Raw genomic sequence first — 16629 nt, forward strand, 5'->3', positions numbered from 1 at the left:
ACACTTTGTTGATGATTTATTTGCATATGTTTACCAAGTCTATAAGTGATATGAAATGAGCACCACATATATTACAGTGACATTCATGCAGCATTTATCAACATGACATTGCTTGTGAAACTGCAGTAGCTTTAGAAAATGATATCTTGTCGTTTGTGCTAGGAACTAAGAAGAGATTGGAAGACTGGCGACATACGTTTTTAGTGAAGGGATCGGATCCAGTATCAGCATCATACAGTGAAGTTCCAGCTTACAGTATTTAAATAGTTTTGTTGCCTTGAGGCCACCAGCATATGCAGCAGAGCCTTATGCCTGTTGGCATGTGCCTGCTGACAGTCTCAAGATCCCCTCTGTTTACTACTGTATACAGGGGGGAGAAAAATTGTGTCACAAAATTTTAACCCTTGATAGCTGATGCCAGTAGGAACCAAAATTACTAATGTTGTGTAGGCCGACAACGCACAGTTTTTAAACTGCAGAAACTTGGTGCCACATGCCCCAGTTGGCCGCAGGATTGCCCTTTTGCTGGATGCTCTGGACAATGTATGACTGCAAATGCTTTGCCTGCCATAGATCGCAATGTATCCAAGGGAGCCCGCACGCTTGGTGGTAGCGCGCCAGCCTTCCACTCTGGGGGCGAATCCGCTGGGGTCCCGACACATCCATTGTAGTTTCATGATAAGACGTACTGGGAACAAACCAGTCAACAGCTGTTAGTTTGTGTACATAAAGTCTTCTACGATATATATGTTGAGCGAAAATCGTTTCTGGTATCTGCGGACGTACATGACGTGAGGATCTCCCCTTGTCCAGTAATAAAAATTTCGAGTGTTAAGACCATCCTGATGGAAGGTGCACTGTCGGTAAACAACACAATGGCGGGAAAGTCGGGTCTCGTGCTACACATCGCAGAAACCACCAGTGAAACCGTAGCCTGTGTTCATAGTCCACCTCAGGATTTAGGTCTTGGTCAAGTTTATCCCTCAAAACCTCCCAGACTAACCAATGAGTGCTCCCTCAAAGTGCTCGAGATCAGTATCTTCAAATGCAGCATCCCGTTGTGTTTGAGGTCTTCCATTATCACCATGATATCTTGCTAACGAGCCTGTTTCGCCAAGTCGCCAGAGAGTTGCTGTAAACGGTTACGGGTGTGGGTGGCGTCTTGCTGGGTACCATTCCCCATACAGTCATCGAGCTTCATGCGCATTACGGATGGCTAGTCCATAAACAAAAACCGTAGTGTTGTTCTTCAAACGAATACTGTGCCACCATGCTTACTGTATGACTAAATCGCAGTTGATGTGTATGTACTCCGAAGCGAAGCTTACATCTGAATGCCCCTGACGTGAGGTGAAGGCAAACATCAAGACCTGTTAGACGTGTGCATATCACATTGGGGCAGTGATGGGGCGAGGGATGTTTGTATATGTGAACCTACAACCATAGTGCTGTGCATCAACCGTCAAACAGCAACAGGGCAATCCCACAGCCAATCGGAGCGCGTGGCCCCAGGTTTCCATATTTTAAAAATGGTGCGTTGTCAACATATACAACATTAGTCATTTTGCTTCCTGTTGGTATCAGCTATTCAGGATTTCTCCACCCTGTATATAGGGAGCATTCTAATGAAACCCAGTCGCTAGTGTAAAGTAACGGGAACTCAAAAATGTCGTTATACGCAGTACACATACTCAAAAATAGTTGCCAAAACTGTTGGCACATTTATCCCATTGCGACTTTAGCCAGTCGATTCCATCCTCGAAGAAGCTAGTAGGCTGCTGTTGGATCCAGGCCTATACTCAGTCACACACTTCATTGTCCGTTGCGAATTGATGTCTGCGAATAGTTTTTTTTTTAGAGGAACAAACATATGAAAGTCCCACAGTGAAGTTCGGGATTGTATGGTGGATGTTCGAGCATTTCCCACTGAAACTGCTGCAATGTCGTCTTCACCGCATTGGCCTTGTGTGTGGGCGGGCATTATCATGCATGAGGATAGAGCCATTGTACAACATGCTTCGGCGTTTCGACTTGATTGCTTGTCTAAGGTTCTGTGAAGTGGCTTGATAACGCTGGGCATTGATGTTGGTTCCCTGTTCCAGGAACCTGACGAGCAGTGGGTTCATGTGGTAAAAAAAGGAGGACATCATGGCCTGGCCATAACCGGTGTGCACAGCCTTTGATTTCTTTGGAGGTGGTGAAGTCGCATGTTTCCACTGCTTGCTCTGACATTTGCTTTCCGGTTCAAAACAGTCATACCATGTTTCGCCATTCAAGTATTGTGCTGTTCGGTAGTCACTTGGTGGGGAACACACTGAACACAGATTTTTTGACAGTTCAAGTGTTGATGCATTATGGTGTGGACAGTGTCCTTGCTAATACCCAATAACCGATGGATCTTGTTCACGGTGATTCTGCGGCTGTCCAAGACTAAAGCAGTCACTTCCACAACCATTTCCGATGTGGTGAAACAATGAGCCTGTCCAAGCTGAGCATCGTCTTCCTGTGACTCGTACCCCTCCAGGAATCATTTGCACCATTCCACAACACTTGAGCTACTCAGACTGTACTCGCCATACACAGCCTTCGTCTGTCGATACTTTTCGCATCCTCCAACTGCCTCCGCCGCCAAAAATTGAATCACTCTTTGTTGTTCCTGCTTACTCACCTGCGTGTTCGGTAGTGGACGATAACCTGTGTGATCACCTTCTCTTCGGCATGAAACCACACAGGCGCTATGAAACGTCAAACAATGTGCGTGCGTCAGATGGCGCCAGCATACTCACAGTTACATGGTGCCACCTTACGTGTAAGGCAAAGATAAACACATTGAAGAGGTTTCATTTGAATGAACCTCATAGCTGGATGGCATGTTTGCAATACAATCACACTCACATGAGGCTTGTTGATGAAACATTTACTGCAGATGAGTGTGGCCTCTAGATACGATCTTAGGTTAGGGGTGTATTACCAGTTTAGCATTGGTTGCAGTTGTGGTTTCTTACAGTTCTCCACACTGCAGATGTCTTTCAGTACTGTGCATTAATGTGTATTACTTGATTGATTCGATATTGATGTAAAATCAGGTGCAACATTTTGTTCAACATCGTCTATAAGCCGAAAAAACTACAAATTTATGTTTGCAAGTTATAACGTGATTCCTTGTGCCTCAGTAATCATGAATAAGCATGTTACAGTGACTTATTAAACTTCCTTCAGTTTCACGATAGGGCTTTTCACGACATTTTCACATTGAAAGGCACTGGAGAGGGGCGGTGTGGCAGCACGAGAATAGTGTTACAATTATATTGACGTAACATAGAGAGTTTTGCATTATGATTAGATCATGTTTTGAACTTAAAGGATTAATGCCAATCAGAACAGGATATTGCCGACAATGTTACACAGTGCAGAAAGAAATAACACTGCAGAAAATGGATGTTCGCCTATTGCAAGATTTGTTATTTGACAGATCTGAACACTGGGAATGCAATATAATTTGCCTATCTGGATTGAGAGCAGGCAATTGCTCTTCCCCTTCTTGCTCTCTCTCCGTCCCCCCCTTTCCCACCCCCCTGCCCCCTCTCTCCCTCTCCCTCCCCCTTTCTCCCACCCCCTCCCCTCTCTCCCTCCCCCTCTCCCTCCCCCTTTCTCCCTCCCCCTCCCCTCTCTCCCTCCCCCTCTCTCTTCTCCCTCGCCTCTCCCCCTCTCTCTCCTACCTCCCCTTCCCCCCTCCCTCTTTCTATATCCCTCTCTAACCATTTCTTCTTCCATCCCCCCACAGTTCCACACTCATATCTTTTCATTTCATCTCACCGTTGTTGCGACTTATCTACAAAATTTTACCAGCTAACAACAGGTTACCTAATTATTTTTCTGTTTTTCATTGTTTTGCATTGTTGATTGAAGAATTCCAGGCAATAAGTTTGTTTAATAATGTATCCACTTCTTAGTTGCTTTCACTGTGGTGTCAGTGTTTGTTTATATCATTTCTCTGGTATTTATTCTGGTATTTTTATCCAACAGAGATGGGAATTCAAGCATCCACAGCCTTTCCTTCGTACCAGAGAATTTCTGTGGCAGGAAGGGCACACAGCATTTGCCACATTTGAGGAAGCTAGAGAGGAAGTGAAGACAATGTTAGGTAACTCTAATTCTCTATTGTACATTGAAAACTCTGCTATAATATTGAAAGTTGTACGAAGCTTATTGACTCATTTTAAAAGTTTGTAAAGCATCAGTAAAGGTTGTTTTATATTACTTTTGATATATTGTGCAAGGCTGTGTTGATGAATTAGACTGAATATTGTGATAGCACTGTTAGACTCACAATTGGGAGGGCAGAAAATCTGGCCATCCAAACTTAGGTTTTCTGTGGTTCCCTAAATCACGTAAAGCAAGGGCTTCCACGATTCATTCTCTACTGTCCTCCTAAACCATTCTTTAAAAAACATTGAATGGTTTCTTAAGTGTGACTTTAGAAAGTTTCTCTTTAACCCCCTTGCTGCATTATTTGAGCAAACCTACCATAACATTACCGTGAAAAAGACAGCAAGGATCTTCTTGACAAACTGATATTGTAGGTCAGACTGGGACTCAATCCAAGCCCTCGCCTGTCATGACCTCTGCTCTTACCAACTGAGCTATCTGGGTAAGGTCTCAACTCAAAGTTTCTGCCCCTTTGTTACCTTCCAAACACCACAAATAGTCTATGCTTATGCTGCCCCTGAGAGAAAGCATTGTGTTGACGAAAGCTTGCCATAATATTTGGTCATTTCCATCATGAATTTTTCATTCTTCAATGTAGTGTAAATTTTGGTGAAAAGAATGTCAGTGGTCATTCTGATAAACTATCAAGATACTGATCAGAGTCAGTTCATGTGTTCATCTATCTGTATTGCTCTTCTGTTTCCCCCAGCTTCACGGAGGCTCCCCTGCATGAGGGGTATAATCATTCCTTGTGTGCCAAGATTACTATAAATCGGAATGATCATCAAAGTTCAAAAGTTCACATTATTGTTATTTCGCTAATTTGGATGTTGAATTCAGAAAACAAGGAAAACTCTTGCAACAAATTTTATGGACTTTCTAACAACTTTCACCAATCCAAGAGAGAGAGAGAAATTTTGAATCTTGGTGGCAAGTTCAAATTGTGTGCTGAACCGAGGCATGCAATCAAACTTTTGCAGGTAGTACACTACCATATCAGCTATTTGTTCATTCCTCACGAACTGATGCAAAGTTACGACACGTCGAATGTATCCCTCCTTATCTCCTGGGCTCTTAAAGTTTGTAAATTTCACTTGTTCTTTGCTTATTGAAGGTATAAATTCAGAGCACATAGATTTGCAGCACATTTTCAATTTGCCATTTGACAAAGTAATGTCTAACTTGGTTTTGTGGACTGTGGCTTAGATTTCAAAAATTTATTTAGTTTTTGCAGAACATTTTCCTCTTATCATTCTGAGTGTTCGGCAGTTGCTCCACATATTTCATATGGACACATTTCATATGGTACACATCCTACACCATAATCCAATGTTGTATTAGGTGAATACTTGATGTGATGGCCTGGCTCGCCATTATATTTCAAGGGTGAGTCCAGCAGCAGTGAATTGAGAGGGATCACCTACTTACAAACATTGTTAAATTCCTTTCTTCAGTGCATTCCTGGCACTATATCTATTTCTTAAAAGGGAATTTTACAAGTGATACTAAATTATATGACCTGAATTTATAGTCTTTGTAATTTCTCCAGATTGAATTTTGACATTTTTAGTGATTGGAAACATTTAAATTTGTTGCAGATTTATATGCCAATATCTACACGGATCTTTTAGCAATCCCAGTTATTAAAGGCAGAAAAACACAAAAGGAGAAATTTGCTGGTGGAGATTATACTCTCACTGTTGAAGCATTCATATCAGCCAGTGGACGTGCAATACAGGCAAGACTTTGCAGTATTTTTTGTTGAAAGACTAAAAAGGATTTTTGCATAAATTTTGTTGCATATTGTAAAAGTGCAGTTGCTGTTAAAATGTGTCTAATTACAACCAATAGGATCATCATTCTGTTTAACTTACCTTCTATTATACAGCATAATTTTGCCTATGCGATATTAAAGATCATTAATAGGGACAAAAGCAGTCATTTCAGACATAGGTACATGGGTCATTCATTTGAAATTTTAAAAAAGGAAAATAATTTCGTGTGTGTGTGTGTGTGTGTGTGTGTGTGTGTGTGTGTGTGTGTGTGTGTGTGTGTAAAACATTAAAATATTTGAATATGCTCTATAAGTCATTTATTTTATGATGAACTTTGAAGATTACAACTGAATGACATGTATGGGTTTTCAATGGTACAGTAATATTACTTCGGTCTTGCGTTGTACTGTTACTTCCCACACACCAAACTATTATGTGGAATATTCAGCTGCTGTGACAATAGTGTTTCAGTTGTTTTATTAATGTAGTTTATGTGTACACTTCAAAATTTCATAACAAAGCTTCTGTACATTATATTACATTTTGATTCAGTTTTGTTAATTTCAGTAATTTTTGAATACTTTTGTCTTTCTTGACATGTTCTAATTTTTTGTGCACTCCGTATTGTGTTCATTTTTTCAGCTACAGTAACAGATATAATTTCAGTCTGTTCATGGTTATTACTCAATTGAATGTTTCAGAGTGATCGTTTGTCTTATCTCTCATTATAGTTCAGAAGAGGTTTTTACAGTTTCCAGCAATTAGTTTGTTTCCAGGAGGGCATACTTGATCAATTTTTGATGATAATGAATCCTTGTTTTCCTGAGAACCCTCACAAAATACTGGTAGTTTCTTGCAGTGCATGATGAAACAAGATTTTCAGTTACAATAGGTCGGATTCTACCCCATCTCTCCTTCTGCTGTACATCATATACATAATTAACTTATGGAAGTGGAAATGGTACAGAATTTACGTCATTCCAATCTCATTGTCGTCATCATCATCATCTTCACACAATAGTGAAATGTTTCAGCTGAATGTGTACCTTATCTGTTGCTCGCTATAGCCATTTTCTTCAATTTGTACACTAGTTTAGCACATGACGGCAACGGCGGAGGGACTGGAAATCTCGATTTATTTCTAAACAGTGCGATGCCTCCACCTTTTCACCCGTTGCTTCAAGTACTGTGATAGAAATACAAATGGTAGGAAAGTAGTGAGAGACATGTGGTAAGGCCATACTTTGGCAGCAAAGATAAAGCTCAAGCAAGGCAAAACACACACACACACACACACACACACACACACACACACACACACACACACACACCTGCAGCATTATCTTCACTATTGTAACAGTCGTGTGCACATAAGAAGGGATGAAGTTGATGCATTCTATACAGAGAGAGAGACAGGAGAATTTTTTACAGTATTGGCGGTGCATTCTTTGCCTTGTTCCAGCCTAACAACTGACGATGTTAGTGTGTGCTTTACATGGGGACTGTTGGTTCTGCTTCTGACTCCCTTTCAAGAGATAAAGAGAGTTTAAAATGTATAATATGTGGTTCAGTGTTAGTTTTGAAACGGTTGTGATTAATGGTTGTGTTGTAAACAGATATTTTCACTGAAGCTTGGAAGTTACAGGAAAGAACGCCCTTGTAAAAAGTTTAACATGATTAAACTTATTTTTGAGGCTGAAAGTGAGGGCTTCTGAGGGGATAGACTCCTGCAAGGATCAGGTTTTTAGGATATAGGATATCAAGAAATTCTTGGTTATATATTTTATGAATGGCATACTCACCTCCCAACAATTATCACATTTGCATTGTTTTAGCATCAGCTGTAAATGTCCTCCTGCAAGCCATTGACCTTTCCCGAATTGGAATCACATCTGTATTGTTTTAGCATAAGCTATTTGGTTGGTGCTTAAGTTCATAGCATTTTTCCATTAATTTAATAAGTGCAACAGAAACACATAACAAGGACTTTAGTCATCATTAATTTATTCTCCTTCACTGTGTACAACAGTCTGTCAGCACTGGAGTAACTTTCCAGTTCCACAACTGTAGAAATCACATGGTTCTGAGGCGGAGAACTTGTCGGTCTGAAGAACTTGCCGTGCCATGTTCAGAGCGCATTTCCACATGAAAAGGAATCTCCTTAAAGGCTTTTCGATAGAGAGCAGAAAAGGTAAAAGTATGAGGGCACAAAAAAGGTAAAAGTCTGAGGGCACAAGATCAGGTGACTAAGGTGGGTGCAGAATGATTCCCATCCCTACTTCTGAATAGTGTTTTTTGTCAGTTTAGCAGAAATCAGGTGGGTATTATTGTTCAGTAGTATCACCTTCAGGTAATCATTCTGGGTCACTGTTCTTGGACTGCATCTGCAAGACCTCTCAGAGTTGTTCACAATAAAATGTCAGTTGTGATTGTTAGACCTCGGGGAAGCAATTCACAGTACATTATCTTTTGTGAATACACAGAGATCTTTGTACAGAGAGTTGCTGCTTTGTTTGGTTCAAGCATTCCTTTCTTTTTCTTAAGTTAGCTTAACGACATCATTTTTCATCACAGGTAACGACACAGGATAGGAATGATTGGTGATGTTTGTAAGCCAGTTGATAACAAGCAAGTTGAGATGCACATATGGCCACCTGCTGATTTTTGTGATTTGCGCTTAGAGCGTGCAGTACCCAAACAACTGAATTTTGAACTGCCTCATTGCATTTAATATTTCACATGTTGGTGGAATTATCACAGTTCATCACATTTGCCAGTTCTCGAGTACATTGATGTGGTTCTTTACGGATTAATGCATTTCAACGATCTTCACCAAACCGTAATGGTCTTCCTGAATTTGGGGACTCACTGATGTCAAAACGCTCCTCCTCAAAATGGAAAAAAGAAAAGAAAAAACAGAAAACAGTTTTTTACCAATCTGTCGAATGGCATTATCCCCATTCATGGCACTTTTTTTTCTGGCTGCCTTTGCTGGTGTCACCCCTCCATTGACCTTAGAAGAATATATCGGAAATGTTCAGATTTCCCCACTTGACACTCCTTTCCTAGTATCCACAGCTGCACCCACCATCTCCAGTTGACAAAATGACAACTCAAATAGCAACAGTGAACTAGAAATTAAAAGTGACAATTGATAAATAAACCCATAGCAATTGGAATTCCAACATGCAAAACAAAAATACTACAAACTTATGCACCAACCGTATACAAATGTCCTCCCTCAAACTAAGTGCCTTGCCCTGATTGGAGTGGCTTGCATGCTGCGCCAATACAGACAGCCCCAACAGTAGTGCAAGTGTACATCAGAGAGGTATCATTTCGGTATTTACAAGGGTAACAGGATGTCTTCAGAAAAGGTTGGTTTGTTTGAATGGGGGGAGGGATTATAGAGGGGATCAAGGCTTCACTACAGTAAGCAGGTTCAAGTGGATATAGTTTTTACTAGCTGTTCAGATATGAAAAGGCTTGCACTGGACAGAGTAATGTAAAGAGCTGCCTCAAACAATTCTGCATACTGAAGAACACAACAAGAAAGCACTCCGTCTTCAGGCCACAAGTGGCCCATCGGGACCATCCGACTGCCGTGCCATCCTCAGGTGAGGATGCGGATAGGAGGGGCGTGTGGTCAGCACACCGCTCTCCCGGTCGTTATGATGGATTTCTTTGACCGGAGCCACTACTATTCGGTCGAGTAGCTCCTCAATTGGCATCACGAGGCTGAGTGCACCCCGAAAAATGGCAACAGCGCATGGCTGCTGGATAGTCACCCATCCAAGCGCCGGCCTTGCCCGACAGTGCTTAACTTTGGTGATCTCACAGGAACCGGTGTATCCACTGCGGCAAGGCCGTTGCCACAACAAGAAAGGGTTGATGATAATTCAAGACCTGTGAAGATGATGATAGAGAATAATGTGTTTTATGGGATTGAAGGATGTTGTCTTGACTTGTGGATGATGATGTTAGTCAGCAAGGCAGAGCTGTAAGGGGTTTCATGGAAGGATTGATGAATTGTTAGCTGGACATTGGTGGTTCCAGGTAGGCGTAAGATACATATAACTTCTTCAGATGGTGATGAGAATATTATTGAAGCTGTTGGAGGGCAAGGGTCTTGAAATGAATATGCCATGGGAATTTGGAAAAATTACATAGGGCAGACAAACTGTGGCATAGCTAAGCTCTTAACTGAACATGGCATTATATCCATTCATGACACAAATGTTTCTGGCTGCCTCTGTTGCTGTCACCACTCTATTGAACTCTGACAGAAATTTTGAAAAATCAGTGGTAATGGAACACAGCCATATGGAAGGGCATAAGATTAACTTTGACAATACAGAGATCTCTCCTACACATCAAATTTCTGGGTCTATGTCATAAAACGGGTAATAGAATTTTTGCATGTGCAAAGCAGTTTTAACAGAGACAGAGGTTACAACCTCAGTTGTGTGTGGAGGAGAGCACTCTAAAGAAATAAAACCAAGAAACATAATTTTTAAGGGGATGGATGAGGCTGAGGGTGGTCCCTGTTCCTCATCCACCCCTCAGTTGCAGACCAGTGAGAGAGGGAGGCTTTAGTGACCCTCTTGACATCACTCAACCTATGAGCAGCATAAGTGCCATCATAAAGGAGACATATTTTGTTCCCGGAAGATACACATCTGAAGATGATGATGGTGGTTGTCTTTGAATGCCCAAGTTTTTTTAACTCATGTTTACTGCAGACTGAACACCAACAGAATTTTAATACACGTATGTTGCAGCTGTGTGTGCATAATCATTTTCATCTTCATCATTAATATGATTCCTATTGTTATTACATGTGTTGTCTCTAATTGTTATGCAATTAAAATATTTTACGCTCATGGAAAGTCTTGAAAACTAAGATTCCATAAATTTAATCAGTTGTTGTTAAGTATATCATCACATTATCTAAGTGGAAAATGTTAATTATATAGTCACTGTGCACTATCTCATGTTGTTTCAAAACCAAAACTACACTGAGGTTGCCATTTCAGCTTTAGGCATTATCCTAGACTAGTAAATGTGTATGACTTACTGAAGTACAACTAAAGATAAATTTTTATCTCTCTAATGTATTCTATGTACATACTGAGAATTATATAAGGTGCTAACATCTAACACTCATATATTCATCAAAGCTATTGCTTTGCTCAGAATACAAAGAAACTGCTGACCTGCAAGAGTAGTAAATGAAAAACTAAGTCTAAGTAGTATGTATTCTGTTCATATGATGATGCTTTATACCTGTATGCCTGTGCCTAGTCCCTGTGCTCCTATATTAGTCTCATTTGAAGTGCACATACGGTTGCAGCTGCTTTGAGTGCAGTACAGTGTGTTACTGTGGGACAAAGACAAAATCATAGAAGGAAGCAAGAGTGCTGGGGTAATAAATACATTTTATGTCATAATGCATCTGTGAATGGTGAGAGAGATAAAGCGGCAAGTAGTTCATCGTTTAAAAATTGTGCTATTGTATCAGAGTGTAATTTTGAGGTAATACTTTATCTTGTAGGGCTGTTGAGAGAGAAGTAAAACACGAAAGATAAGAGACTTATACTAATGGCAACAAGGTTTGATATGACACTTAAATTTCTTGTTATCAGGGCAGTTGATGTTCCAGTTCAAGGTATCAACTACTTGGATATCTTACATCAAAGCTCCAGGACCGTAGAATCCCTGGCAGATTCTATGCTGAATTTGTGGCTTAGTTTGTCCCTCTTCTAACAATAATCCATCATAGATCCCTCAAACAAAAGACCCTGCCCAGTTCTTGGGAAAAAGCACAGGTCACATCCATCTACAAGAAGTGAAGTAGAAGTGATTCACAAAACTCAGGGTGTATACGACCCGGGAGATCCAGGAAAAACCTGGAAATTTTTTCATGTGGAGAAAGCAGGGAGAAACCAGGGAATTTTTTAGAATTCTGGGCATTTTTCATTGTTTTAGTTTTCAGTTAAATTTTTGTAATTTTGACTGGTAAGAACCAATATTCTAACAAAGGATATTGCTGTATCCCACTGCTGCAGTAATAAAACATGAACGAGAGTGGGGAAAACTAAAATAAAACTAAGTTGCAAAAGAAATGCGCCATATACAACAAAAAATCATAGTGCTCATACAAGTCTGACAACAGCAAAATGTGTCAGAGGCTTTAGGAATACTATGCAGTGCTTCAGAACAACAAATTGCCTCCGATGAGCGTGACGTCACAACTGTTCACATTAGATTCGTTTGAGCAGTTGTGAGTGGGCTCATGCGCATGCGCAGTTGAGTCGCGTATGAGTAGTACCTTCTACCGCTTCTGACAACACAATCGTGGCTGTTGGCTGTATAAGAAGCAGCAGCAGCAAGCAGCCAGATGCTACCCAGAAAAATTATACTGGCATGCCCAAACTGCCAGACTCATGCATGCGCAACAGGCCCGGATCTAGGCACTAGGCGGCAGGGACAAACGGGTGGTATCTGCCCCCGGCGGCAATTTGAGCAGGGGAGGGGGGGGGCAAATTCATATTATTGAGGACAAAAACCTTTTTTCACAAAGCGCCGAGCATCCAGCGTACATTGGTCTATCGATTATTCATATTATTTTGAAACACAACACTGTAGATTTTTTAACACATTCTAAGTTGATTTTTAAATACGTGCATAGTGTACATGTCTCTGCCAGAGGAATCCCCGTCACATCTAGAAACAAACTTTCCAGCGGACAAGGGGACGGGACTATACAAGCTGAGCGGGACAAAGCCAAATGGATGAATGCCAGTCGCTGTTTGTTTATGTGGTTGACCGGGTTTGCAAATGATCAGAGTTGTTATAATTACTAGTGATAGCTGTAGATTCAGTCTACCAGAGTGGAAATAAATGACTAACAGGAATAACAGGTAAGAAAGATTTTGACAAAGTATTTGGTCAGACGGCTTCACTAGTAGCGGCCAGTTGTACAGTCCCAGGCTAGCAGGCGCTTAAGTTCTATTCTGGGAGTAGTGCGGAAAACACGTTGTATGGACACAAAATAACGCCTAACTCTAGAATTAACGTGGGTAAACTAAACCGGTGATTGTGGCAGGGTGAGGGAAGTTAACCGGAGAATAAGTTTTGACACTGGCAGAAATAGTTACAGAATTAGTGATGACAAGAGTGTTTGTTAGAACGAGGAATGAGAAGAAACAGGGACATCACACAAATTATGGAAGAATATGATGATGATTCCAAATTTATATAAAAATTTCTTAGTACTAATTTTCGATCTCATGCTTGAGAAGCTGCAGCCTATGAATCAAATGTGAAACTATTTCCTAACATAAAGCTTTTGGCTTGTAATAGGCCTTTCCGTTTGATATTGATACTTCGTGAATTATATGACCATTTTTTCCGAAACAGTCTCGTTTATTTGGTGAGTTACAATTGCTGCAGTATTGGCCTATTTAGTTTTATCTAGCAGATGGTGACAAAATACACGTAATGAGCTCAAGAAACCACACCAGTCTTAGGTACTATTTGTATTAACAGCTTTTTCAGTATTAGATAATGACATTTCGTTTTTTTCGTGTGGCAAAACGTTTGATGAACTTTGATGAGGTAATAAATCCTTTCACAGAAAGGAAAGCATGTCGTGTCAATCCGTAGCAAGCGGAGAGAGACTTTGAGGTTTCAAGCAATGTGCTCTGTCTTGCTTGTCTCTTGTCTTTCCTGCTTTTACATATTCTATATTTAATTTTATGTCACGCAAAAGAGAAAGTTATTGGCTAATAGGCAATAAAGAGTGCAAATTTTCTGAAGAGTTGCTGTTTTCCAGGTTACAAATAATCCCATCCAGTATTAATTGCGAGGGGTTTTTTTTTTTTTTAAAAAAAAAAAAAAAAAGAGAAGGGGGGGAAAAAAAGGCTGACTGGGAGCAGGAGAGGCACCACAGGACATTTTAATTTCCACTGTCCTGAATATAGTTCGATTACAAAAAACACGTTTGAATTCGACAGAGTGAAATACAGTGACATGCGATAGAATAATGCTGTGCGACAAAGTGTGGAACTGCACTTTGGCACCCTTATAGCCAAATAACATGACTTCCATTTCCTCAAAGACATATGTTTTATGTATGAGACTCTTCAGAAGAATGTATGCTACAAAATAAACATTTTTTGAAAAGTCGATTTACTTTTGGCGTCCTTCCTCAAACACTGGGGGAGGGGGGCATTACCTAGTATTGCCCCGATTCAGACATATCGTACATCTGGGACTGATACGCAGATCAGTCTGAGTTGTAGTGGGGAGGTGGATAGTCTCCACGTGACCCATGTATACGTTTAGTGATTTTGCTCTTTCCTCTTCATTTATTGCTGTCACGTCAAATGAAAATAAAACGGATTTCTGTAGCCAGGAGCTATCAAGTTAATTAAAATATATTCATATAATATGGAAGACTAAAATAAGTAAATAAGTTATTACTTTCAGATTTTATTTCCACCTTTCTGACAGTCAAGCATTAATCGCCTTGCAGAACATAGCAGCTATTTTTGTTGGTTTGCTAAAGAAATTTGGCTTCTATTAATCTTTTCCACTGAGGGCAGTCCATTTACTTGAAACGAAGTGTTTAATTTCACACTATTGGCCGCTAGTTTCAACTGTTCGATGCATTTGAAGTGCACGTTTTCATCTTCTAGCACATATGGCATTATGCCATAATAAAGAACCAAACATGTGACAATGCAGTAGTGGTACTCCAAGAATATTTACATCCAAATCTGGACATATGAATGTGCACTTTAAGCCGAATTATGCATTTTAGTATGGTTCACGAAATTCTGAGGCTCTTGGAGTATCTTATGATGATTTGTTTCTTTTATAATATAATGTAAAACATTAAAAGATCTTACATGTAAGAACATACGGGTTTCATGCGTCATCGTAGCTGAACACGCATGGTGATGCCTTTTATGTGGCCCACTCTGCCAACTGTTGGAAAGAACCTATTCCTAACAGGTTGCGGAAAAATATTGCGAATTGTGGTTTGAAAAGTGTTACTTTGAAAGTAAATTTCCTTTTACGCAAGATAAAGTATGCGCAAGAATGTACGATGAATTTCTTAACCCATTTGCAGTCAACCAATTTGGAGTGGTGTGTGCTAAAAATGTCATGCGTATTTATACTGTTATGCTACATTCTATTTAAATTGCCATATATCATTCAGTATTCACTTTAAAAATATGAAAATATTACCACTTATCCATAAAAGTATGTAGAATATTATGGCTTACACAGATTATCATGTTTCAAATGAATTTGATTGTGACAGTCCAAATAATTATTTTTATTATTATTATTATTATTATTATTATTATAAATTTGACTTTGATTCCATATAGCCAACATTGTGCTTTAATTTAAGAAGGCTAGATACAGGCCATAGAATCTACACACATTTGTGAGTAAAATGACATGAGGGATATCAGATCTGTGTTATTATTTCGAAAGATAATAATTATTTATTTGAAGAGAACATTACAGAATTTCCATGTCTACAGTATGACTTAGCATTTGTGTTTAGGAAAACATTCACCAGGCAAACCCTTATTACATCTATTGCAAACAGTTCTTGACCTGCTTTTCCTTCCCTCACTAGTACACACACAGCATGTTGACTCTTTCTTCTCTGGAAGTTTTCTCAATCCCGGAGAACCATGAGGATCATCAATTGCAAATACTGTAATAGGGAAGTGTGACATTTAGTGGCAACTAGACTCTCCATCAGTACTAAGTTGTTCATGAGGTGTGTAATGATATCTAAATATATTATTAGCGTGATCTACCAACAGCTGGTACCTGATACATGGGTTATAATAAGGATGGCCTGATGCTGGACATTTCTCGCTATCCACAAGCTGAAAGAATTTCATAAGATGCCGAAATCGGTGGGCAGAAAACTTTTTACCCAACCATGGAAATGCCTGTGACAGTTTTGTCCTCCAGTATGAGAGCATTGTGGGCCTTTTATTGAGTCCCATATTTAGTAAGCAAGCAATAAAACCTCTTAGCTCGGTACTTGTCACATTCTTCCAACAGAATGTAAACATGTACTGTGAAACACGTCAATAAACATACGATGCAAAAGCGGAATAATTGAACTCTAATATTTCACGGAAACGATGCTCAATTGTCGATAGCTATCGACCTACACGTAGCTTGAGTTAAAGCGCATCTGTAATCAGCACGCCAACACCATCTAGCACCCAATTCTGTAAGATAAACAAGACGAAGCAGAGTACCGACGAATTGGCACCCTGACAGTATTAGCGTCGGTAGGGGGTGACGATAGATCTACCTTGACATTCAAAGGGTTAAATCACGCAGCGTTTGACTCTCAGAATTGACTCTTTGAGGACAACCATTAGAAGAATTTCAGGCTAAGATATTATTAAAAATTTTACTGGCACATTTGTGTGATGTATCTTAAAGTGTAATACATGCAAATAAGATCAACATTGTATGTGAAAGCTGAGCTTCTCTTGCAGCTTATTAATCTTAGAGGCCAATATTATATGTGAAAGATTTGCTTTTCTTGTAGCAACACTATGTATATTAATGTAAACCATTAACTTTTCCTACT

General features: G+C 39.9%; 1 protein-coding gene across 2 annotated transcripts in view; it reads left to right on the plus strand.

The window, feature by feature from the left end:
- The window catches only part of LOC124785494 (bifunctional glutamate/proline--tRNA ligase), a 221267-nt gene that overhangs the window by 164365 nt on the left and 40273 nt on the right, over positions 1-16629 (plus strand). For both annotated transcript variants that reach the window (XM_047254186.1, XM_047254187.1), the window contains exons 19-20: positions 4027-4144; positions 5808-5947. In XM_047254186.1, coding sequence (XP_047110142.1) covers positions 4027-4144; positions 5808-5947 — 258 coding nt within the window. The remainder of the gene's footprint in view (positions 1-4026; positions 4145-5807; positions 5948-16629) is intronic.

This window comes from Schistocerca piceifrons, chromosome 1 (assembly GCF_021461385.2).
Source record: "Schistocerca piceifrons isolate TAMUIC-IGC-003096 chromosome 1, iqSchPice1.1, whole genome shotgun sequence".
Classification (NCBI taxonomy): domain Eukaryota; kingdom Metazoa; phylum Arthropoda; class Insecta; order Orthoptera; family Acrididae; genus Schistocerca; species Schistocerca piceifrons.